This window comes from Pagrus major, chromosome 4 (assembly GCF_040436345.1).
Source record: "Pagrus major chromosome 4, Pma_NU_1.0".
In the NCBI taxonomy this organism is placed as follows: Eukaryota; Metazoa; Chordata; class Actinopteri; order Spariformes; family Sparidae; genus Pagrus; species Pagrus major.
The window spans coordinates 29,178,983-29,205,867 of NC_133218.1; the positions used below are offsets into that span (position 1 = coordinate 29,178,983).

A 26,885-nucleotide genomic window follows, 5' to 3' on the forward strand; every position below is an offset into this window, starting at 1 on the left:
CTAAGATTGGCTGCTTGGATCATACAGGAGAGAGGCTGAGTAACATCTTTTGAAACAGTTTCTGTCCGTTGTTCTCTTTCTTTCTTTTCTTTTTACATTTTTGCAAGAATCAACAAAAACACACAGACAACCAATCCTGCCTGAGCCATAAAACGAAGTACAAGATTAGGATAAAGTACGACACAGTTTTCAGTGGCAGATGTCTGAACTCTGACCTCGTGGTCGGCCCCATAAAATATATTAGAACATATAAAGTCAGCACTGTATTTAAGGACAAAGAGACTGTACAACAATGTCTTACCATCACAAACCCAAGTAATCCAGCCACTGTAATATAATCATTAACACGCAGACACACAAAGCATGCATACACAAACAAAACACACATGCGTAGAAAGGCGCCCACACACGTTCACAAACCCGTACCTCAGTGTACACAGTGTAGCTTTTAAGTATAACGTTGCTGATCTCAACACAGTCTGCTACAGTGTCAAACTGCAAGGGGACAATAAAATAAACATTTAGGGGTTTGACAGTAAATATAGAGAAAAAGGCTTACTGTGGGACGATCAGGGAGGAGCACAGAGCTGGAGTGATGTTTAGAGCACAACTCAGGACAGGACCTCTGAGAGAGAGAGAGAGACAGATGGAGGGAGAGGGTGAGACAGGGGGAGAGAGAGGAGAGGATGGAGAAAGTAGTGTTGGAGGGAGGGGTGTGAGACAGATAAAAAAAAAGAAGGAAAAATAGAGCAAGAGGGATTGACGGAGAATGAAAAAGAGGAAAAGAGAAAATTAAATGAACTTGGAAAATAATATGTTTGAAAAAATGGAAAACAAAATGGAAAACAATGCATGTTTGAGTAGCAGAGTTATTGGTAGATATTGGTAATGAGTGACTTGAGAGATACTTATTATTATACTTATTATTTAGCATGAAAACCATTGTTCTCATTCTCATTTACAATTGTGAAATAGATTTTAATTGGACTTGATTATAAAAACACGACCTTACAACTACATATAGATGAAAAAATGACCTCACATTGGAGTTTCATTTCTATTAAAACATTGCACAAATCAAAGCAAAAAATATATTAACATATTATGCAACTCATTGTTTGTAAGAGATTTAAAGGATTGATTGATTTACAAGCATGTAACAGTAGTGGGTGGCACTATGCTTATTGTTCAAACTGAACCGGTTCTTCACTGGTAACAGTCACTGAACAGCTTTCCAGTACCAGTTGTTGTTTTAGCCCCCTCTAGTGGAACAAATATTAAGACACAGCTGCTCGGGCAAAGACAGGTTTTTTTCTAAAATGTTTTAAATCTGCAGAAAAAAAACTGTCTTGTTTGTCCCTTTGTGTTACATCCCCTCCTCTGCTGCCTAACTTTTCAGCTGCTTTTACTTCTTTGTAAACCCAACCACCTCTCTCTGTCTCTCTCTCTCTCTGTGTTCTCCCTGTTTAACCATCTTGTAACCATCTCTTATCGCTGCTTGTTCCTCTGATCATCTCACCATGTACATCTCTCCTCCAGCCTTCCTGGTCTTCTGTAGCATGACCAGCGGAGGGCGCTCTCTGGCTGAAGGATTCTTCCTCAGGGCTCTGAGAAAATTAGATAAAACATTCACACCCTTTTGTACTTGCTCTTATTCACTTGAAATTGTCCGTTTTTAAGTTGTGCTTTCAACCTTTTACATGCTGCATGTTACATTAGAATACCTCTGCAGCACTAGACCCAGCAGTAAGGCGAGCAGAAACAGACCCAGCAGGGCCAACAACAAGATGAACCACAGCTCAGAGTAAACTGGTGCTGCCGACATGCTCACGCCCTGTTTATCACTGTCTTCAGGCTCAGGAGGACCTGCAGGGGGAGGGAGGGAGAGGGAGAGAGAGACAGAGAGAAAGACACACAGAGAGAGAAAGAGAGTTTTTGTTTGTGTACTTGCTGTATTTACATCATGCCAATAAAGTTTCACTGAATTGAAATGAGGATTGATTCTCGCAGTGTGTGTGTGTGTTTGTGTGTGTGGGGTTACCTAGGCCTGTGGCAGGACTATATCTGATGGTGGGAGTACTGGCACTGCCACTGTTCGTGGTGCAAGTCACCTGAAATGACAGAGCTAAGAAGAACAGAGAGAGAGAGAGCAAAAAGAAAATATTTTACATTGAAATGAAGTTAGATTATTCTGTAAGGTTGATGCTGAATCAAACTTCTAGCCAACTGTAAGACTGCACACATACATAAAATGAAATCGGATTGGTTGAGATGCATGTGTAAATAGAAACAAAGATGTTTCCTTTGGAAAGTAAGAGAGAAAACACACTTCTGGGCTTCTAATTTGAAGGAAACTACTTTCCAGCCACGATTTTCTGGATGCTTCTCCTGTCGAAACTCCAACTGTCTTAACCTCCGTCAACTCCCAATTCTGGAAAATATTCTTATCAGATCAGCACTTTCCCTCAGTCAAAGGCCTGGCTTGCCCTCAATATCTACCTGACAGCCAATCAATTAAGAAATGTGATGAAATTTGCAGACTAAACCTTAACAGACATTTAAATATGATATAGGTTCATTATATTAGTAGCTTATTGCCCTTTTTTGTCATATGGCCCATGCAGCAGTCAGCTAAATTAATTTAAACAATATTTTATCCTTTATCACTAACTGTACCAATATTAAGGACTGGTATGTGTATACCAGTTTTATACAAATTTACAAATATATGTTTTAAGTACACTGCCTGCCAAAGTGTGTATTTATCTAATTGCAGCTGCTCTATTGTCTTTAGAAGTAGACATTCCTCCTAAGAAGTACGTATTTATGTGTATGAATGTGTAAGTGTATCTGTATGTGTGTGTTTTGTGTGTGTGTGCTCTCACTTTTCTGTGAGGTGCGTGGAATATAGAGATAGCTGTAGAAGCCAGTATAGACCCTCAGCTGGCTCTCAGTCACACTGAACTCCTTCAGATAGCCGTTGAGGGCGAAGGATCCTGCCCAGTCCAGCCAGATAACCGTCAGGTTACTGTCCACTGAGAAAGGAGACACATACTGGGGGGCTGGAGGGAGGGAGACAGACAGGAGGGCTTGTGTTTTTATGCTTCTTAAGACTCGATAGCTGGGAGGGTTTGAGGAAGTGGTAATGACTTACCTTCGCTGAGTGTGGTAACATTTGTCCAGTTGGAGGCAGTGCTGCCCATGTTGTTGAAGCAGGCAGCTCTCAGCTGATAGGTGGAGTACGGTTGGAGACCTGCACAGATTGGTTTAGTTGTTTACTTAGACAGAACATACAACACAGAGACAGAAAAACAGAAAACACTCACTTAGTGCATCTTAATTATTCTCATTCACAAAGCTAATACCTTCCTCCTTTACATGGTGCTTGCATCAGTCTTAATAGATCTCCTGCTTTTGTATTATTTATGAGTCATTCACTACTAATAATTCTGAACTTAACTGGTTTTACACTTTTTTAAATTGTATTATTGTGGTCATTGTTCGTCTTTCTTATTCTATCCTTTCTACTTCCAAGTGATATTTCAGTGATGCCTTACTGCATAGTGTTTTGGTACTCAAGCAAAAATATCTTGACTTGACATAAACATAGACTGACTTGTCACATTGTAGCTCCGCCTTTTGCCGAAGAAGCAGATTTCTACTGGTCCTTCAATGCAAGGGAGGGGTACAGGCTGGAGGGGCTGCGGGCAAGGTGATCTGATATGTAGCTCACAGCTGGAAACAGAGAGAAAGAAAGTGAGTAAGTGGGAGAGATTATGGTATCTGTATCTGTTCATGCAGTCTGTCTCCCTCAGTAATGTGCAAATAGTTTCTCCTGTTTTCCTTCCACTCACCTCTCAATCACTCCATTAGGCGCCAGAGGCTCGTCCCATTCCAGCTGAACAGAGCGGGAGGTCAGGGTGACGAGGCGAGGCGGAGGCTGGTGGGCTGGAGGGGCAGCCAGGGTGTGGAGCTCACTCAGTGGACCCTGACTACAGCACTGCCAAATGTTCAAAACAGAGACTAGTACCTCTGCTTGAAAAATACTTAAATACTAATGGTTGCTTAGTTACATATGAAAAGAGCTAATGCATCATCCTGACGGTAACAAGTTAATGTAAATCAAATTGCCAAACACTATTCGAGCCTACAACATTTAAAATAAGACCAGATTAGACTCACTTTCATGCCAAAGCAGAGCCGTTATGTATGATTATATAACAGTTTTATTACCTGATAACAGGTGCAGGCCTCTACTCCTACCCAGTACTGGGTGTAAGGACGTAAACCATGGAGTGTCTGCTGGTTGGATGTACCCTCTGAGAGCTACAGGAAGGAGACAGTGTGGGGGTGAGTTTAGGTTTTGAGTGACCGTAGTATTCAGAAACATGCAGACAGAATCATTGTGATGTGCTGCTAACAACAACAGTGACTTCCAGGTAGCCCACTTGTTTATTTCTGTTGTCATATTCAGCCATAACTGTGACATTTAAAGATATATAGTTTTACATGGTTGTCCGACTTATCTGACATTTCTGCTGATTATTTTTTGCACTGTGTTGCTCTGCTAGCGTCTTCTTACCACCAGTAAGACAAACTGCTAGAATTGGGTAAACTCAAGATGTCCTTTTAGTCTGTGGCCCAACAGGTAAATTATGTTGTTAGTGTTGTTTATAACAAGATATTAATGCATCAAAGATTAATTTATGATGAATTAGATGTATAACATTTGAAATAAAATCATAGAAAATGAAAAATTTAAGGCAGGGGTCTTCTACCTGGAAGTAATTGTAAACAAACATATGTCTCTATAGAGGATGAGCCACAAAGGCAGAAGAGGAGAGAGGGAGGAGTGAGATAATAATTACAGAAAATGGAGGACTGGACAGTACAGAAATCAAACAAAAACCTCCATTCAAGTGAATTATTTAAAGTAATATTATGTTCTTTACCAGAGTGTGGTTGTTGTGGTTCATTGAGAACACTCTGTAAAGACTAACAATCCCATTTGGACGGGCTGGAGGACGGATGTCCACTACCGCTGAGGTCGCTGAAACACGCAGGAAAACAGGCGGGCCTACACCCTCAGGAGGGGCAGGTCCCGTTCTCCCGTTGGTCCACGCGCTGGCAGAACGACCGGCCGAATTCACTGCCAACACCTGTATGTAAAAAACTCAAATCAATCAATGACATCATGAAAATTCATTCACATTTATAACCGAGGGTGAAAAATACAAAAGTGAGAGCCAGACATAAACTTTTCTCTCCCGTCATTAAGATTTCAGACGCATCTTATTTACTCTTAATGATGAAAGCTTCTCTTGATTAGCCAGTTTCCACCAGACCACCAAAAAGTATATAAGTCAATTCATTGGACCATCCATCAAAACTACCATCAGCAGTGAGAGCAAAACCTTTTCAACATGCAACCCAACACTAACATATCTGCATGACAATTACTTTTCACCTTCATCAAGGAGTTATTCTCTCTCTCTCTCTCTCACACACACACACACACACACACACACACACACACACACACACACACACACACACACACACACAGACTAATCTTATTTGCGTGCTTGTGTTGGGTATAATTAGAGGGTGTACACAGCACAGGGTCAGGCAGGGTGGAGATTTGCATGTGTAAGTCATCTGTAGCCTGTCAGAAGTAGTGCAGAAGGCAGATGGATGGGTCTCAGCTTCACTGTTGAAAGTGTGTGTGTCTGCGTGTGTGTTGTTTGTAGGTGCGAGAGCTGGTTTTATGCGTGTGTGCGTGTGCATGCCAGCGTGTTAAGAGTTGAATTAACCTCAATAATAGTCAATTAGGCCGTGATCAATCAGACTGATTGATCTAAGTGACAGCACAGATGGACTGAGATGGGAGAGGGGGGAAGAAGAATGGAAGATGAAGAGACTAGGAATGGGGGGGGGGGGGAGGAGGAGGAGGAGGACAGGAGGAAGGGTGGACAAGGAACAAGGAGAAGAAGCAGGAGACCAGACAGAGGAAGCAGGACAAATTTAAAGTTTTGCTGTCTTGTCATTTTGTGGCTCCAAACGAAGCTGCTTGGATTGTTACAGGTTTAGTTCTGCAGGTAAGATTATATTGAAATTGTGTTTGTGTTAAGTTGGTGGACACACACAGACACTTTCAACATCACTAAAACCCTATGGACATATTTTACTGTAGCATATACTGTGTATTCAAAAAAACATTAAACACATTGATATGATTACTCTACTGCACTATGACAGTTGATTTTTACCACGTAAACCAAAACTTCATCCTGAACAGTACCAGTATCCAATAAAATAGGTCAAATAATCTGTGTGGACTAAGTGGTAGTTGTCCTCAGTATGTGTCCTGGAAGACGTCCTGGAATATTTTAACTTAAACACCTGTATACCTGTAGAAACTCTTAAAACAACAATTCCTCTTGATGGTCAACATAATATTTTCAGTCACGTAAACGGTAAACACTGCTATTTACTGCTTTCACATGCTAGATTATTGTTTTTGCCTCAGATTTGTAGCAGTTGCATCAGTTTGTGCATGCAAATTTATCGAGATCTGAATAATTGAATACAACCTTTAAATCTTTATCTGTATATTAATATTTGTGACTCCGCCTCTAAACTTTCCTCTCAGAGAGACCAAGCTGGACTCATCCACGGATTTATTTGCTAATTATAATATTTGATAACTCTAATCAAGTTTATTCACTAAAGATGCATTCAAACTGACAAAAACTCTTGAGCAAAACACTACAAGGGTCTGTGGTGGCAGTGATCCAGGATCAACTTGATGGCTGTTGCACTTGTTATTGTGCTGACCATTGACTAGGGCAGCAGCTGAGAACACAATCAGGGACTAAGACTGTCTTATTTGTGCTTTCTATGGGAACAAAAGAGCTCGAAAGGTGCGGTTCAGTTGTAGGACTTATCTAAGAACAACAAGCTTGGATAATTAATCAAAATGTAGCGATACTAAACATTGAGGCTCAACTAAACCTCAGCTGAAATAATTTTTTTGATGTCTATTTCTCATAAAATTCAAAATATTTAGAAATATATATTTCATTTTCATGAAATTCTTAAAACTGATGAAGTTGAAATCATTACTGACAATGAAGTTCTACGAGAATGAAGGAGACGAAGACAAAATAAAAAAATACACTTTAAATTTGTTATCATAAGAGTGTAATCACAACAGTGTATGTAAATGTCAATAGTAACTTTAGTTTTAGTAACTGTACAGTTTCACACACTATACATTTTCTGTATTTGTGTATGATCAGTCTTTAAGGACGTTGTCGATACTGTCATGTGGCGTATGAAGAAAGGGGATGCTGGGAGGGAGGGCAGGAAGAATGAGGGAAAGGACAGAAGAAAAAAGAGGGATGGGTGGAGAGATGGAAGGGAGAGTGTACATTAGGTAAAGGGCATTCTGTCACCCTGATAAGTAAAGGTCGAGGAGAAGTGTGACCGTAAGAGATGCAACATAGTGTTTGTGTGTGTGTAGAGTGGGTATGTGACAAAAAAAAAAAGACGACCACAAATGAAACACACATATTATATATTATATTTACATGTCATGATTCTCCAAATCCACAATATGATTAGATTTTTGATTTTAAGGTCACAATTCAATTATTTTTATTTTTTTCAGCACTGACGACTATTTCATTATTAGACTCTGGAGTAAGGATCGAGAGGTCCTTGGTTTTATGCCCTGATAAATGTCATTTACATTTTCAAATTCTTCTTTAAAAAAGAAGAGGACAACCACAACATTTTTTTTTTGGAATGTACCACACTAAGGCCATGTGGTCAAATTTAAATCATTTATTTAAAATATTTCACCAGTCAATTGGGAACTTACTTGAACACAAAAACAAAAAGAAGAGTCACTGGATGGCAGAAGGGTACTTTACAACAGTCTGGGTTTATTCACTTGCAAAAAGCCACACTTCTTGCAGCTTGCATTAAGTGTTGCTTTTGTTTTCTTCCGGACACTTCCACATGTGCACATGTGGTCGAGGGTCAAGAGAAAATAAACACTTGGAGATTCGCCGATCCTGCTTTTGATTTGAAATCTTGACATCCCAATTTATTTGCCATGAAAACTAGGCTCTTTATATTATTGGTTTGAAGTGTCTATCAAAACAGTAACTGTACTACTTCTAACATCAACCAGAGGAGGAAACATTGCCACTGACTAAATCTGACACATTTACATAAAAATAATGTAAGTTAATAAGAAATGCTCCTGCTTATAAGTAAATGAAGTAATGTAAACACTGATAGCAGGATAAGAACTGACTAAACTGAGTTTTCTTTTTCTTGTCTCTATGTTAGCAGTCAATTCTACTGTCATTCTGCCAACAATGTCTTGGTTTGACCTTTTATTTTATTTCTTTTTATATATTGCTGTTATCATAATCACATTTGCAGCCCCATATTACTGGAACAGAGTCCTTAGAAAGGATGTAAAATGTCTGGAGAAGAAAGTGCATTAGCATCAGGTGAAATAAAAAGTTTATGTAGTTTCTACCCGGGAACTGTGACTCGACTTGTTGCTTAAAATAGTTTTCATTAAATTAGCTTCTGCCATCACACAAAAATATAGCCCTCGCAATGTTTCTACCCAGCAACAACCATGTTCCTCCCCTGGTAGCAACAGTTAAAGCCTCAATGTGACGCAAGGCTTTGGGCTTGATTAAGAAGTTTGTGCCACATAGACAGAACAGAGAAAAAGTTCAAAACTAAAGTCAGTCCCGACCACCTTGCCCTTGATCCACAGCTAAAAGGTAGAACTCATCCCCTCGTCCTTATATCATCCACAGACTTTTTACTGCTTTCTCTCCTCTCGTCTCCTATTGGGCCGTGATTCGGCTTATTAGACACAAAATAAAAATATACGCCGTTAGCTGGCATGGCAGCGACGGAGCCGCCATGGCAACAAACGACTTCAGGAAACTACCAGACAGTCTTCGAGCCTTTTTATTGGACGGTCGGACTGCGGACGCGATTTGAGCGCTCTGATAGGACGACAGAGCTACTTGGCGGGTGCATCTACTTGGGGTGAAGGGGCTAAGTTGTGTGAAAGTGGGCAGTAATTAAAACCAAGCATAAAGCTGTCAATAGGAGCTTATGACCCAGTGTAATTAGCCTAATATGATTTCTCTCTCTGCACTGTGCTGTGCTAAACTGAACTGACTTATCGTCCTTGTGTACGCCTCAAACACAGGGAGAGAGGATGAGAGCCAGATAGGTACACAGACAGATTAACAGCTAAATAAAAATAAAGCCAGGCAGATGGATAAAAAGACAGACAAGTAGGTAGAGGATAGACAGGTAGATAGATTGCCAGACACTGAGACAATTATAGAAACTTATTTGCATGATAAATAACTTCATATGAATATCAAAACATTTATACCATTTCGTCTCTTCCCTCTGACACACACACACACACACACACACAGCAAACAGATGTTTACGTGCACTCACAGGAGCACTACTGTGTACATGTGTTCATGGACATCACACACATACCACCACCTTGTCCACGTACCTCAATCCCCCACTGACAAATCCTCAGGGGACGTGTAGCGGTCACCATTAAAAGGTCTTTCCAATACAAGCTCTGTTACCAAGGGGCCTAACAGTTAATTCGATTGGCTGGCTGGTAATCAGGAAGTGGGGTGCTCTGAGGGCCCGGTGATTAATGGCTCTGTTGCCCGCCCGTCATCTCCCAAAGCTCCTCCCTCCCTCCCTCCCTCCCTCCCTCCTCCTGTCATAAATTAGGACCCTCGTAAATAAAGACGGCACCACAATCAGGCAAACTCAATCAATTACACAGGTTCTCTGGCCTCGGCTCGTATGTCTGACAGGCAGGAATGCTAATGTTATTGTTGCTTCCAAAGGGCTAGCCTGTCAATTAGCGTACCAACGCACGGCACAGCAGCATGAATATGGACCCCGCCATTTAACACCTGTCTGATCACTTGGCTTGTGTGTGTTTGTCTGTGTATGTTGGCGTTTATAGACAACTATATACATTGAGGTGTGATCTGTGTGGATGAGTGGATATTAGGAAAACATTTTAATGTGAAAAGAGGCAACATCTTCTGATGTGTCAGTCACATCTGATCTCTTCTCCAAATGAGGCTCAAAGATCACAATAAAACCTTTTACTCTGTTTCCACAGCAGAGGACAAGAAGAAGTAAGGATAGTTATAACAGCTAACACAGTTTACAGCTACTTAGGTGGACCATGTTCTTTAGTTATCATATTTCTGTGCATGTAGTTGCCATTTGGACTTGTGTTAATTGTTCTGCTATCATTTCTGTTAACCAAATCGACAGATATAGGACAACGATAATTCTTTATCCTCCAAAAAATACGTCTATTCTATAAAATTTGTTTTTAAAAATAATGTCTTTCTTTCTCATACGAATCAAAAAAACAACAGTCTGCATCATAAAACCCAGTCGTAGTAGAAGCTTTGGTTTCCATTTCCTCTCATATCTGGATGAATATTAATTCAACGAGTTGAATTTGACTTGGATTAACCAGCTAATATTTGCTATAATTCTGCTTTTCTAAAAAAAACACACGTATAACTGTACAGAGAGTTGTACCTGGTACTGGTATACAGTGTAAGGCTGGAGTGCTTCATCTTTGCAGGTAGTGGAGATATTCCTGTAGACGAGTGTTGCTGTATCACCTCTGCTGGTGTCAGTGGTATGGTCCAGCCTCCGGTACACCTCATAATGAAGGACTCTACCATTTGACTGAGCTGGAGGGGACCAGGTGAGTAGAAAGGTGGTCTGTAGGCCGCTGTGTGTGTCGGGCTGGAGGTCTAACAGTGGCGCAGTTTGCCCAGCAGGGGGAGCCTCGAGAGTGAGCACAGGTGACCAGTCGCTGGAGGAGCAGCCCAGTGCCGTGCAAGCCTCCAGCCTCACTTCATACCTACACACACATAAAGACACAGATTTGTATATGCACTAGTTAGTGATATTTATGGTACACTTGTGAGAAAGAAACGTACCTTTAAACACTAATTCAACATTATTAGCAGAGGTAACTAATTTGGGAGCACTGGTGTTTATTTTGGAGACACACATGAATAAAGGAGCTGATGGAGAGGAGTGAGGGGGAGAAAAAGAGAGAGAAGGTGATGAAGATGAGTGGAATGGATGGAAGGTCATCAGAGAGAGAGAGAGAGACGTGGGATGATCTTTAGATGATAAGGCTGATGAGCTTTTATTATCTGAATCTTATCAGCACACACACGCTCACAAATGAACAGTCACACATTCAAGCACACTGACATGTACACACAACTGCAGTTGTATATGCACCCTCACACGCACGCACGCACGCACGCACGCACGCACGCACGCACGCACGCACGCACGCACGCACGCACACACACACACACACACAGTGTTTGGTATACCCTGCTGTCTTTTTCTCTCTTTATTTCTTGCTTTGAAATGCCACAGTCTTGATGATTTCGTCATGGCAGCTTGTTTAAGAGGTTGTTTTTCACCAAATCAAAATACCTGCATTTTTTCAAGTGCACTGCTATCGTAAATTATAACACAGGCTTCAGAAATACAGCCTTTTATTTAGTGTACAAACTGCAGAGTGATGTTGTACATCTTTTTCCCTTTGCAAGATGTTTTGAACATGTTTACAACAAGTAAAACATACAGTGAGAGAAGACATTAACTGTTTTTGGGAAAGGTGTTTCTATTTTTTTTACTCCGGTGGTTACTTTGGCTCCTTCTCTCTGTCTTTTTAAAACCTATTAATCCAAGTTGATGCCAGTTTTTATTGGTCCACTTTAAGTTTAATCATTTTAAAATATATAATAAAATGTCACCATCTACTTTAAAAGAATGCATTGACTGATTGTTTTTAAGAAAATGAAAGTTATTTATTGATTGCAATAAGGGTGAAGTGAACCTACGTAATAACTGCACAACAGTCCCTAGGTTGTGTTATTCTTTTTACCAAGAGATGGCACTCTGTTCCCTTTTTTATCGCCCACTCTTATCTTCTATTTCTCTCCATATTTCCTTTACCACAGTACTTATTACACAGGAAAATAGGAAGCTGTGTTGTTGAGTTTTTTTCTAGATCATTTTCGGCATGCAGTTTAGGGAAAATGTAAATTCTTCGACCTTCAGCTTTGCAATAAAGAAAAAAAAAAGACATACTCTTCTGAAAATATTTTGCTGCACTAAAAAAGTACAGTGAACTGTGCTGTAGATCTGCTTTGACCAACCTGTGGTAAGCAGCCAGCCCATGCAGAGTGGTGTGTCGGTCGGAGAAGTCCCTCTCCTCTGCAGTAAACACAGTGCTGGTGACTCTGAGCTGGACTGGATCTCTTTGATGCACAGTGTAACTCACAATGTCTCCATTAGGACGAGCTGGAGGACTCCACTCTACTCTCACCTGGAAAACAGGCAACACACAAACTTTTTAACAACATTTAAAAGATATTAGGAAGAAGTTTTGTCATGATTCAGCTGTTACTTAAATGAACTGAATAGATTAGTGGCTCACCTGGCTTGGTCCCAGAGGCGTCAGTGTGGGGAGACCGACACCAGAAGGAGCTGACGGTTGAGTCTTTGCTGTGGCCGCCGCGCTGCTCACTGCCCCTTTACTGTTGTTGGCCCTGACAACGTAGCTGTATTCCACACTTGGCAAAAGTGTAAAGTCGTGGTAATGGGTTTCAGTGCCAACATAGATGACTTCACCATCTCTGCGGAGCTCATATCCAGTGATGTTGCCATTAGGGTGCTCTGGTGGTCTCCAGCTAACCTCCACTGACTCTGGACCAGTGACCTTTAAAGGAAAAGGTCAAAGGTCGCATCAAACAGAGCTTCTTAATGCATGACAAATTGTAAACTTAACAAATGTAGACCATACCACACAAATTTCAAATAAATCAAATGATTATTGTCACACAAGACTTACTTCAACGTTGTTGGATAAAAATAGCCAAATTATAATAAAAACAAATGTAAATGTTATAAATTGAAAAAGACAGTAAATGAAAATAATGAAAATAAGGTCTTTCTCGCTTGTAATATGTAAACATGGTCCTTTTTTATTTTATTATTATTATTATTATTATTACTGTTATTAACAATGGTGGTGGGATGGGGAAATAGGGATGGAGACTGTAAACAAAAAACACAATAAAGTATAAACAAAAAAGTATTAATATGTAAGTAATATGTAAAGAAAATGATGTTGATGAAGTTATTTTGACTAGAAATTAGACCTTTTTTTAAGGTGTATCAAGCAATTATTCTACTAATAACAGAATAATTAGTTATAGTTAAAGAGGTTTTCCACATTTAGCCAAGAGGGAAATTTTAAATTCTCTTGATGAGCCATTAAATGTTTTCAATATTTTGACTGAAATGCACAGATTTAGGTATTGCACACTTTGTACCACAGCTTTCACTGGAAGTCAAACATCAACAAACGCACCTTAAGAGTCGGGGCAGCCAGGCCAGTGGGTGGAGCCTCCTCAGTCAAAATGGACATGGTGGTGCTGGTGGTGCACCCACCACTGGTGCAAGCTAAAAGGACCAGCTGATACGACGTGTGTGGCCGCAGATCTGACAACACTGCGTTGAGAGCTCTGCCACGATAAGCTTCTTCGTCATTCAGTTTCAGCACATATTCAGTCACCTCTCCGTTTTCAGTTACTGGTTTGCTCCAGGAAATGTTTATATTACTGGATGTGATGCTGTCCGCTGTGGGAGCTTCCACTGTGGCAGGTGGAGCCTCTAGAGTTGTGATGTTTGTGGGAGGGCTGGTGATGCATCCCTCAGACGTGCAGGCTATGACTGAGTAGCTGCAGAAAAGAATAGAATAGAATAAAAGCTAAATCATCTCTATTAAAATGATTGATTTGTTTGAGGTGGTTATTTGTAATCCCCACAAGGAGACATTCAGGTTAGTGAATGGTAATACCTATACGTTGAGAATGGCAGGAGGTCTTCGTCAGTGTATCTGAGAACAGTAGGGTCAAAACTAAATGAGAAACTGACATTGTTTCTCTGAATCCTGTAGGATTGAAGCACCCCGTTGGGCTCCAGAGGGGGAGTCCAGGACACCAAAACCTCACTGGGCTGGCCTCGGATATGACTCACTGTTGGGGGGGCTAGACCACGAGGAGGGGCCTGTCTGGTTGTCACAGTAACCCAGGGGCTGCCGGTGTGTCCAGCGGGGTTGTGACTACGGACACTGAACTCATACTGTGTCCAGGGACGCAGACCGGTCACTGTATATGAGAAGGTGTCACCATGTTGTGGGGATGATTCTCTGAACAGCACCTATTGGAGATAGTTGTGGATGAATAAGGTTGATGAGCTGTACAGTGAGAATATAAGTTGAAAATGACACCTGTGAAATTTGCTGTAATTTTATATAATGATATCTTTATTAGTTGTAAAAGCATGAACAAGGCAGGACACAACTTTTTACAGATATTTGTGGCACTGTTCTATCAGGCTAACTGACAAAAGGTCAGACTGACCATGTGAGATTTGTCTTTAGTTTCACCTACCTTTCCCCTTTCAATAGCCTCGTCATTACTTCTTCCCCTCCCCACCTCCTCCACACTTCTCCCAAGTAATAAATACTCTCCAATTGGCCCATTGGGCTGGGAGGGAGGGCCCCAGGTGAGTGACACATGGTCTGGGCCAATGAAGAGAGGCCTGGGAGGGGGCTGGGAGGCAGGTGGAGCAGCTGCTGTGGTGACGTGCTGAGGTGGGGTACGTGTGCATCCTGCTGAGGTGCAAGCTTCAAGAGTCAAAGAATACACTGTCCATGGCTCCAAACGACGAAACAGGAAGTTGCGTGATAGTCCACTAAATTCCAGGTTCCCCTCACTGTACAGGTTATACATCTGGAAAAAGAAGAGACAGGACGTGAAGAAGGGAAGAGGAAAAGAGGGAAAGAAAAGTATCCAGTGCATTGGGAGAGGAGGAGAGAAAGAGAATGTGGGGTAAAGTAGGACATAATGGGAACAGAGGAGGAATGACGATGTGGTAATTAGAGCTAACCGATTTATTAGTTAGCCGATATTAATGCCTAATATTGGCCTATCAGAGATATATCAGTATGGCATCTATGTTGTCCGAAAAAACTTTAAAAAAAATCTGAATTTTTGACTCAATTATATCAATATTAGCATCTTATAATCGACGATCGGTCGGGCTTTAGGTGTGATGTGTGTTTGCTTGACATTATTGGCTTCAGGTGCCGTCCTACTGCTGAACACGTACGTATATCAGAACATATGTTAAGTATGTCCATGTATATGCAAATCAGTTGTTGAATTACATGGGTTAATTGTGTGTCTTGTATGTTGGTAACTTCACTGGAGGTAGGGCTGCAACTTACGATTATTTCATTATGGATTCATTTTCTGATTATTTTCATAATTCATCGATTTATCGTTTAGTCCATAAAAAGTCAAACAAATGTGAAAAATGCTCATCACAATTTCACAAAGTGATGTCTTCAAATGTCTTCTTTTGTCCAACTAATAGTCCAAAGCCCCAAGACTCTTTATTTACTATCATAAATGACAAAGAAAAGCAGCAAATCGTCACATTTTAGAAGCTGGAACCAGCAACGTGTAATATTTTAGCTTGAAAGTTGACTGCACCGACTTATCAAAATAGTTGGCATTTAATTTTCTTATGATTGACTAATCGCTTAATCGACTTATTGGTGCAGCTCTAATCTGTAGAGCACCGTTTCATCTGCTCAGTGCTGTGTATGCACTTTGATGTGTGTTCTGTGTTTCTTGTTTGTACCGTGATGATTCCATTTGGAGCACTTGGCTGATCCCAGCTCAGCAGTAACGCCCTGCCCTGCTCTCTCTGCTCCACTGTGAAGTTGGCCAGGCCAGCCGGAGAAGCCTCCAGGGTCCTAATGCCTATCCACGGACTGGATACGCTACCTGGAGGGTTACAAAACTAGACTCAATGGAGTGATTCAATCGTTGCCGATAAATGAGCTAGTGATCGTAATGAGCATACCTGCATCATTCACAGCTTCCACTCGTAGACTATACTCACTGTACGGTTCAAGGCCATAGACTGTTGCTTCAAGGACTGAACCCTGAGAGAGAAAGAGAGAATGACATATAGAGAGATGGAATAAGTACAAGTGCAAAGATGTAAAAAAATATGGAGAAAGTGGGAGAGAGAGATGAGACAGAGATAGTTGTAGAGAGAGGGAGAGAGAAAAGAGGGAAGACAAAGGAAGGATTGGGCAAGAGTTAAAGGAAAACAAATAAAAGAGCAGAGATGGAAATGGAAACAGGGAAGTGGGTAGCGTGCCACAGCAAGTGAAGAGAGCGAGAGGAAATTAGTTACACATACAAATCCTGCATGAATAAAAACCAGTGCATTACTCATTAAAACGGGCGAATGAAAAGGAACACTGAAACAATGGCGAGCTAAGATGACATGACATGGGATTTGTGATATCAACATTTCAACATACAGCCTCTGCCATGGTAAAGTAAGTAGACACCAGAGAAGTGGCAGAGACGGAGAGAGACTGGCAGACAGGCAGGCAGGCAGCCGTCCCTTATGGGTGAATTCAAAGCTTCCAGATTGAGTGTTTATGTCACACATGCACCCATTCATATCACACGCACACACACAAACACACACACAAACACACAGAGAGTGAGTGTGCCAGTAGCTTTAGGCAGTGGGACCCAGCCCAACACCCTGGCAGACACATGGGCAGTGTGTATGTGTGTGTGTGATACAGTGGGAACACCATTTACTAATTGATAAGAGACACACTGTTGTTTCAAAAGGCCCTGGCGTGCAATGACATGGTAGTCAGGGAGCACTAGGCTCCAGGATGTAGCATTGCCTGTTTGTTTGTTTATGACTGTGAGCTTTAAAGCAGCCATGAGAGTGATGTCTCTCTGTGTGCAAACATATCTGTGTGAATGTACAACACAGGAGGCTATAGTTTTTCATGTGTTGAGTCTGCAGTTTTTTGAAAATTCGTCTGTTCAGGACTGTATGCTTTCTCATAAGCAAGCATATGTGAAGAGATTAACTGGTAACCCACTTCAATGCAGCGGGCAAGAGGATCAAAAAGGCTCCAATTCAAACTGAATCAAATGAAAACCCTGACAAATCACCGTAGCGTGGCACCAAGGATGAACTGTCTGAACAACAAGCAGAATGCATGTATTCACTGTTTTCATGTCTGGGAGCCAACGTGTTTTTCATCCACAGTAAAATAGGATTAATAAGCCCCTAGACACCTAGACACAAGCTAAATCCTCCTGCAAATCACAGCACTTCTCAGTAGAGAGAGGGAGGGAGGGACGCAAAGAGAGAGACACAAGGGTGGAGAGAGATAGAAAAAGAGGCAGTGGAAGTGAGACATAAAGGCCGAAAAAAAAGAGAACAGAATTAAATTAAGTAAGGTGACGTACTACAGAGAATTAGAAAAAAGGGAGAGAGAAAATTTAAAAGGTGAGTAAGTTAATATCTAATGAAGGAAATAAAAAAGACAGAAGGAGGAGGTGTGAGAAAGAGGGAGACAGAGAGAGAGATTGAGTGAATGGGTAAAAAAAAAGAGGAAAGAAAGCTAAAGTGGGAGAGGAAAAAAGATAAATGTGGCAAAGGGGAGAGACAGATTAAGTGAGCGAGAATGAGAGATCTCTCTACCTTAAAAGCCAGTGAAATATGTGAGGCATGTGGCCTATAAAGCGGTTAACATATGCACATTGTCAATAGCAGCATCTGGCGCTGGCAGCTTTTATAGGAGCATGGAGACTCTGCTACACACCTCTAGATGGCAATACATTCAAACACTTTATCACTGAAACACACCACATTAACGGCCCCCTCACACACACGCGCGCACACACACACACAAATACCCAACAATCAAGCACTGTGAAATCCGGCGCCTCAGCCTGCTAACTGCACACACACAGACATGCAGACACACAGTAATCAAATGGTGTAACACTAAAAAACACTACTATTACATTACATTAACAGCTCCCTCAATAACTATTTCTCCCTCATACATACACATGTGCAGACACACACAAGCTTTCACAGTATCTTATGACACACGTATGAAGGAATGTGTCGGCACTTGGCAAACACACACACACACACACACACACAAAACTGCTAATAAAATACTGACATGAATAACAGTTAAGGTAAGCGCTGCAACAATTAATTGATTAGTTGTCATATATTAAATGAACTATTTTGATATTTGAGCATTTCTTGGAGAAAAAAGGTCAAAATTCTCTGATTCCAGCTTCTTCAACTTGAATATCTGGTTTCTTTTCTTTTCTATAATGGGCTTTGGGGAAACACTGATGAACATTTTTCATCATTTTCTGACATTTTATAAACCAAACAACTAATCGATCAATCGAGAAAATAGTCGAAAGATTATTTGACAGTGAAAACAATCGCTGTAGTAAATACTGCACAGTGAGAATAGAAATTCCCAATTTATATTTCTTTCTCTTCTTTTGTCATGTATACTACATTTGTACTTATATACATATGTATACTATACATCTGAATGGATGTTTTTTTCAGCACCAATGTTGGAGTAAGAGCTATATCGTAAAATGACAATAGGCGTTTATGACCTCACTCTAATATTTAGGCTTTACTAGTGTGGGATGTTTTTTTAAATTCTTGCTGCAGCATCAGCAAAATTATAGTTGTAATTACAGTCCAAGACTGAAGTAGCATAAACTGCTTTGGATAAATTGTGGTGTTTTTGTTAAGCCTATTCTAGAGGAAATAAAAGGCCAACCTATGAACAGCACATGACAAGCTACAGTGTAAGATATGAAAGCAAAAAGGTTCTCGTCAACCTAAATACAGTGTGCAGGAGCATGTGCATGTGTGTGTAGATGATCAAAGTCACTACTTAATCATGCCAAATGCACAAGAACAGAGGGGGAGCAAGAAGTCAAGAGAGAGAGAGAGAGAGATGGGAGCAGGAGAAGAGAGATTTGCACAGATGTAAAGGAAAAAGTGTAAACAAGACAGAGGGAGAGAAGGGGAGACAATGATAGGGAAAGAAGCGAGGAGACAGGAAGAGGTCTTGCTAATTTATACATTAAAGAGCCCTCAGATCTTACATGGTTCAACACAACTTAGCATTGAGGGCAAGGAAGCAATCTATTCAATCTTTTATTTCCTCATTCTGTCTTCTCTTTGGTGTGAGAGCAGAGCAGCAGCAGGGGTTCTCTGGACAGTGCGTGTGTTTCTGCATGTGTAGCCTATATAAAAGGGTCAGCGTGCATGTGTGAACCATGTGCAAATATATCCACATCCGGCGTTTATTTGGATGCATTTGCATGTATCCTAACAAGCCCACATCTGCATGCATCTTGTTTTGTACCCATGTGTCCCTGCTAGAAGTAGTGTGTGTGTGTGTGTGTGTGTGTGTGTGTGCAAGTGAACAGCTGAGTGTGTGTGTGTGATATTCAGGTGGAGAGGCATGGTGCGGCCGGGGGGACAGTGTGTGATACTAATTAAGAATAACCATGTGTATTTGTCAAAAGAATTATGCTGATTATCTCACAAAGGCCCCAGTACCGGGCCCCGCAGAGAGACAGAGACAGAGAGACGGACCAACATTAGCATATGGCTACACACATGCATGCACGCACACACACACACAGGCTCTCTTTCTCTCTCTTTGTCTCACACACACACACTTTCAGACGTGCAGGTAAAAGTAAAGTGAGTGCCTAAGAACATACATGAGAGAAGCATGCCTAATGATAGGTGAATGGGGTCCAACTGGCCGGCCTCAGGGATGTTTCTCTCCACAGGCCTTCTCTGGCCTCTCTGCTCTGTCATATTAAGTCCTGGAGAGATAATAAAGCACCACACTGTTTCACCTTTTCTTATGCGTCTTAGTGCTTTAGTGTGTGGTAAAACATGCCATGATCAGATATGATTCAATACAATTTCACTCAATTCAATTCCGCTCGATTCAATTCAATTCAGCTCAATTCAATTCGTTCGTCCAGTCTATTAGTACAAGCTGTGCCCTGACCAGCCCTGTGAGAGCAGTAATTGTTTTCGGAGGTTTCTGAGGTGAGCCAGTGCACCACACGCTGCTCTCTCGCGCCCCATGCCAAGCTCTCAAGCCAAGTCTGTGTGTGTGTGTGTGTGTGTGTGTATTTATGTGTGTGTGTATTTATGCGCGGAGGCCTAATTCAATGCTGCTGGAACAATTGCCCTGTGTGTGTTTGCAAATGCCCTGCGTGGGTGTCCCTGCTAGTCAGTGTGCGTTAGACAAACTCTGACACATACAGACGCCCGTGCGACACATACACACACACACAAAGAAACACACCCACAGACACACAGAGTGCCATTAGGCATGTGTTTTGTCTGTGGCCAGCACAGACATAGAGAGGGACTGCAGGGGTCTGGAACAGGCATGCCCACTTCACACCGACAGCCATGATTGGCTTTGGCGGCTCCAGACCCCGGGAACAGCATATTTAGTGTTCATATATGCATGTGTGTGCGGGTGTGTTTGTGTGTGTTGTGGCCAAAGACCAGTGGACAAATTCTGGCGAGTTAGGGACGGTATGCTTGAAATCCACAGATATCTCCAGAAATGGAAATGAGCATGCAAGTGTTTGTCTTTGGATGCAATCTTATCTGAGCTTTATTTAATCAGGTAGGGCAATTTGAAAAATGATTACAGCATTTTTTTTTTACTTACTAGTGACGAGTTGGTAAAACAAATAGTAATAAAAAATCTGTAAATTTCCAATCAATATCTTCCTCTTGTTCTGTCTTTGGGTTGGCAGAGATCGGGACAACACTGCAGTAAAACTAAGGCCCTGTCCACACGTACACAGGTATTTCTTAGAACAAATCTTTTTTGGCCTTTCCCGACTTCCAATCTAAATGTGTGCCAGAGTGTTTGCTCAGGAAAACATGGATGCCCGCAGCAAATGGATGTTTATATGGTGAGTCTGTGAACTTCACAAGCAACTACAGCAGCTGATTGAACAGATGCACTTAAAAAGAAACGGGAGAGGAATAAATCCACTGAATGGAAATGAAAATGGTGACCACAAAGTTGTTGTTACAGCACGTTTAACAACACAAACACTAAATGATGTAAAAAGTGATGAAAAGATAAAAGATAATTGTTTACTATCTGTTTTCATGTCAGAGAAGTCGGGCTTCATGGATCTTGGCCGAGTTTCTGACTTGCAATTTCGACTTGGATGACCATTATATTGCACTTTTCTGGGTCAGAGGTTGTTGAACTTCTGTATATTAGATGCAACTAAGATTAAATATTCCACTTGATGGTGGGTTGTAAGAGACAAAGACTCTGTACACAGATAGAGAAGCTGGCAGGAACACCTCCTCCAGACTATATTCAAAAGTACAACCCACTTCCAAAACAAACACTTGACAAGGATTCAGTTACAAGTTTTCACCCACCCTCACAAACACATCCACACACACACACGCGTCTTTCCTCCAGAGTTTAATGGACTCCGTCATCACAAATACACTAAAGACTTTTTTTCTCTCTCTCATACTCAGCATTCCTCTAAAGTGATGACCATCGTATCACAGTTGGAGCACTAAACACCCATTAAGACAAGTGGAGAGCACTACACTGGATGGCGTGGCCTCTTCACAGACAGACACACAATAACACACAACCTGTCATTACTGAGAGACAGAGAAAGAGAAAGAGAGAGAGCATGGAGAAAGAGGAAGGAAGAGGAGGTAGGAGCATATAAACTCACTTGAAAAAAAAAATCACTTGAAAAAGTGAGAGGGAGACAGAAGAGGAGGGAAGAAAGTGGGGAAGGATGGAGGAAGAGAATAACATAAAAACTGTAATTTGTGACAGAGGTAGAGAAAAGCCAGATGGAAATGTAGCGATGGAGGAGGACTGAGCAGTATGGAGCAAGAGAGGGAGGAGTAGTGAAAAAAGATGAGAGAAAGATTGCAGTGAGGAGGAGAGGACTGTTGCAGCCTGATTATTTGGCTGTTTATGCAGAATGCTAAGAGCCCTCCAATCAGAGTTGGAGACCTCTAACTAAGGGGTCTGATAGGCCGAGGGCCTAACGAACTCTGCATCTGAGTCTCCTTACCCTCTCCTTTAATCCTTCCTTCCTCTCTTCACCTGTGTACTCCTCCCCTCTCAACCTCCTCATCCGTCTCTCCTCACCCTCTGTGCACTCAGCTCTGCATTTCTCTCTTGCCTCCACTCCTTTGTCTCCCTCATTGTTAAAGGGTGTCACTGGAAGCAAGGGCAAAGCCTTGTTATTCCTATTCCTTTAAGCATCATCTATCCTCCTCTCCATCTTTTTCTTTGTTTAAGCGATGCAAAGAGGATAACTGAACAGACAGTAAGGGAAGGTTCAAAGCAACAACTGAGGGAATAAAGTTTCCAATCCTGTTTCCATCTCACAAAAGATTCACTTATTTTGTTCACAAATGTAACCTGTTTAAACAACTGAATACCACAGCGTCAAATTTGGATACATGAATATTTCACTCACTGCCGCTGATAGTCTTGTTCATGCAGAGGACAAGAATATCCACAAAGGTCCATCCGACACATTATCCTAAGGGTTAGTTGACCCTTTTTGGACCCCTTCCTGACCCAAGGCCCAGGACAACTGACCTGGTTTCCACCCCGTCGGCAGCCCTGATTTCCATTATTCATGTATCTTTCAATTAGTCTTTATCCTGAGAATCCAAATCTTTTGAGGATAAATAATATATTTAATACATTTTGCTTGATTATGCGAAAACAATAGTCGCTGAGAGAGCTGACTGGACTGCAACTTAACACGCAAAAAGACAAAACACTAGTATAGAGACAAAAATAAACTGCGCTGCCCAACGCAACAAGTATTTTGGGAAACGTTAAAAAATTATGAATATGTTGACGACTTGTCAATGATGTCTTTCACTGACTACTAGCTTGGTCATCCTTATCTTGTGTCCCTCTGTGGGCTGCATTGGAGACAAATCTTGAAGTAATAGTTCAACATTTCATTTTGTTGTCAGCGTGAGGTTGCCCGGCACTTTAGCAGTGCTGGTAGGTGGAGTTTGTTACTTTTGGTCAGAGCCAGGCTAGCCATTTCCTCCCGCTTCCAGTCTATATGCTAAGCTAAGCCAATCATCTGCTAACCATCATATTCTTATGCATACATTAGCCTACAAATTTAAGAGAGTTATCGATCTTTTCATCTAAGTCTAAGTAAGATGAAACTACCTTATTTGACCACATCACATCCTAACTGTGCATATACAAGCAAATCCCAGCCAACCCTATCACTGTGAAACACATGCCAACACACAGTATGAAATGCTGAAGTAATCCAGTGTTACAAACTATGCATCTGTATTCATACTATGTGTTCACACCATGTGTTTAACACTGTTACTTGTTTGTCCCAATCTAGTCATTCAACACACCTGCAGACCATTCGTGTCTAAGTACACACCATATACTCTGATAACATATATATGTCTCTCAACGGCGCATGCCTAAATACACACATTCTAGCTGTGCAGATGACACACACACACACACACACACACACACACACACACACACACACACACACACACACACTGAAACCTCATGTTGGCTTTGAGACACAGTTCGCCGGCTGGCCCTCGCTGTCTCGCACTCTCTGACGGGCTCTTAATGGTAAACTAACAGATTGTAAACATGCTGCTAGTTCGCTCTCTCTCTCCCTTTCTCTCTGCTCTCTATATTAATCACTCTTTCTCTCCATCTCCTTCTCTCTCTCTCTATCTCCCTCTCTTCTTCCCTCACCTCCTTCACTTCCCTCTTATCGCTGTTCGCTTCATCCTTCCCCCTCTATCCTCATCCCTTCTTCCCTTTTCCTCTCTCTCCCTCTCTCTCTCACTCTTGCTTTTCCTGGGGTATTTTTTAAACAATGTGTCCTTCATGTACGGTTGGTTACGGGGTGTACAGAAGGACATCATTAGCGCTGGTGGTTAAGCTGTAATTTACACCATTACCGAGGTAGGGGCCATTTTTATTGCCTAGTAAATTTCAGCTCTGAAATATTTAGACCATATGGCTCAATTTGTGTAATAACCTTAATTTCCAAGCACCCTTCAGCTCCCTTCAGCGCCGGCTGTTGTTGGCGGATGGCGGAGTGGTGTGTGTACACGGTCGTATGTGTGTGCACGGTTTGGGGCTTGGAGCACACACACACACACACACACTCACGTACACAGAAACATGGACATGGCATAAATGTTAACGCATACTCTACACATAACCTCTTACATACACATTACACACTCTCTCTTCCACACGCTCTCACTGATTCATTCATTCATTCACACACACACCTACACACACACACACACACACACACTCACACACACACGTATGTATGCATGGCAGTAGCAGATTAATAGGGTGTCAGCTTGTGTTTGGGTGAGGGAGCGTCAGGCGTCGGCCAGATGGTTCTCAGGGATGATGACTGTCAGGGGTCCTGCTCTGATCAATGGGATGTATTAATACAGCACACACGCACATGCACACACACACACACACACACACACACACACACAGACACATACACACATTGCTGAACATACACACACAAATAAAAATATGTTATGCATGCACACAGCCACACATGCAACCATATTCAGACATATGTATCCACATAGAGTAAAACACACGCACACACACGCGCACACACACACACACACACACACACACACACACACACACACACACACACACACACACACACACACACACACACACGTATGCACGTGGTCTAACTTCACCAGTGATCCCAAGGGCCACAGTGTAACATCTGGAAGAGCCAGGGGAGGGAGGAGAGGACAGAAGAGTAAGGGAGGAGAGAAACAGGAGACAGGAGGATTTAAAAGTGGAGAGATGGAGAAAAGATCAACGATAGATAAGAGGGAGGAGAAGGAGGAGCGACTGGAGGAGGAAAAGAAGGTGCAAAGGGAGCGAGGAAAGAGATAGGAGATTGAGGAGGTGTAGAGAAGGGTTAAAGGTGGAAGACAGTTGTAAAAGAAGAGGGCAGATGGAAAAGCAGAGCTGAGGAAAATAAGGGTGGGGTGGAAGGAGAAGTAGGGAGGGGAGTGAGAGAGGAATGGGAGGGTGAGGAGGAAAACAGGACAGAGTGCATAGAAGGGATAGACTGAGGAGGAGAGGAGGGAGAAAATGAGAGAACAGGCAGAAAAAATGTGGAAGGTAGTGAAGTATGTGAGGAGGAAAAGACAAGGAGAAAAAAGGTGGAAGAGAGAAGAGGTGGAGCAGGTGCATGACAGTAAGGTGGAATTTCTGTTGCCCACTGAAGCCCTTGGCCAGAATTTGGCAAAATCTAAATTAACCTTAGTATGGGGGAAATGTAGTCCCTGTGTACATTGCCCTGTTAAAAAGAGCTGGATGGAGGGACAAAACAAGGTGGTAGAAAAAGAAAAAAACATGTACAGAGTGAAAACCAAGAGGAAGAAATTTAAGAGAACAGAAGAGGAAAGAAAAATATAAAGCAAAAGAAAAGTGAAGGAAACACGATGCAAGAAAGGCAACTTGGGTTGCAGGGTTGTTTGAGTGACTAAGATGTCTGTCAGAAAGGTGTAAAGCATGGAGAGTGAATTTGTGTGTGTGTGTGTGTGTGTGTGTGTGTGTGTGTGTGTGTGTGTGTGTGTGAGAGAGAGACTGTGTGTGTGCCAGGCGGTGCGTAGGGGTCTAGTGAGGCAGGCCGCCTGCGCTTCGTACCCTCATTCCGTCCGATTGCCATGACGACCCCATTAATCAGCCAAGCTGGCACAGAGCAGGGTTCCCAGCCCAGCCTGAGATCAATATACACACAAATACACACATACCAAACGGACACACACTCACACACTCACACACACACACACACACACACACACACACACACACACACACACACACACACAGGCACAAACAATACATACACAAACTAAGAAATTTTGAGTCGAGAAGAAAGGGTGGACTAGTGAACATTTAGCAAAGAGAAAAGTTAACTGAGAAACGATGAAGAGGTGAGGATAAAGCATACAAGAGAGAAGGAGATTAGAGAGCCAAAGTCTGGTAATCTATTTTTAAAGGTTAAATTTATGATATTTTGAACATTAATATACAACAAACAACTATTTGCAAGATATAGTGCTTTGGTAGCTGGACAGGTCACGCTTATGTAATGAGTCCCTCTGTGTTCCCCCCACGTCAACTTTAAATATGGCGGCCTGGTAAGAAACTTTTTTAATATTACAGCAAAACAGTAAACTATAAATATGTCTCTGAAAACATTTTAAGGAAAAAAAAAGATTTGTAACAGAATCTTTGTTACTTTATTGAGTAAATGACGAGCATGTTTGTTTTGGTCTGAGATTCTGGTGCTCTAGTGTGATATGGTAGTGAATGTTGTATATTTTTCCTTTAAGAGATGCCTTTTTCCTTTTTAAATAATAAATATGAAAATGAGAAAGAGGTGATTTTAATCACTTTAAAGTGACTATGAGGAACTTTCAGTTTTTGTTGATTCTAGCAACCCACTTTGACAAAAAGCGGTAGGACACCAGCACCTGCTGCTGTAAAGATCTTTGCTAGCACGTGCCCGCGGTGCATGCATTTGTTTTGTAAGAGAGTGACGGAGAGACGATGGCGATGACGTATTTATATGTGATTTTATATGTGATATCTGTTATCGGACCCGAGCACAGGCATTGATAATAACTATATAAAAACAGCA

The 26,885-nt window shown here is 41.7% G+C and overlaps 1 protein-coding gene across 1 annotated transcript in view; it reads right to left on the reverse strand.

Annotated features, from left to right (window-relative positions):
- ush2a (Usher syndrome 2A (autosomal recessive, mild)) overlaps positions 1-26,885 on the reverse strand; it is a 196,771-nt gene that overhangs the window by 1,439 nt on the left and 168,447 nt on the right. The window contains exons 74-91 of the mRNA XM_073463862.1: positions 16,090-16,171; positions 15,865-16,010; positions 14,607-14,948; positions 14,012-14,373; positions 13,523-13,892; positions 12,587-12,868; positions 12,306-12,475; positions 10,651-10,981; positions 4,953-5,159; positions 4,234-4,326; positions 3,855-4,000; positions 3,617-3,735; positions 3,155-3,253; positions 2,886-3,062; positions 2,042-2,125; positions 1,725-1,866; positions 1,520-1,607; positions 427-495 (exon numbers count right to left, since the gene is read on the reverse strand). Of these exons, the coding sequence (XP_073319963.1) occupies positions 427-495; positions 1,520-1,607; positions 1,725-1,866; positions 2,042-2,125; positions 2,886-3,062; positions 3,155-3,253; positions 3,617-3,735; positions 3,855-4,000; positions 4,234-4,326; positions 4,953-5,159; positions 10,651-10,981; positions 12,306-12,475; positions 12,587-12,868; positions 13,523-13,892; positions 14,012-14,373; positions 14,607-14,948; positions 15,865-16,010; positions 16,090-16,171 (3,309 nt within the window). The remainder of the gene's footprint in view (positions 1-426; positions 496-1,519; positions 1,608-1,724; positions 1,867-2,041; positions 2,126-2,885; positions 3,063-3,154; positions 3,254-3,616; positions 3,736-3,854; positions 4,001-4,233; positions 4,327-4,952; positions 5,160-10,650; positions 10,982-12,305; positions 12,476-12,586; positions 12,869-13,522; positions 13,893-14,011; positions 14,374-14,606; positions 14,949-15,864; positions 16,011-16,089; positions 16,172-26,885) is intronic.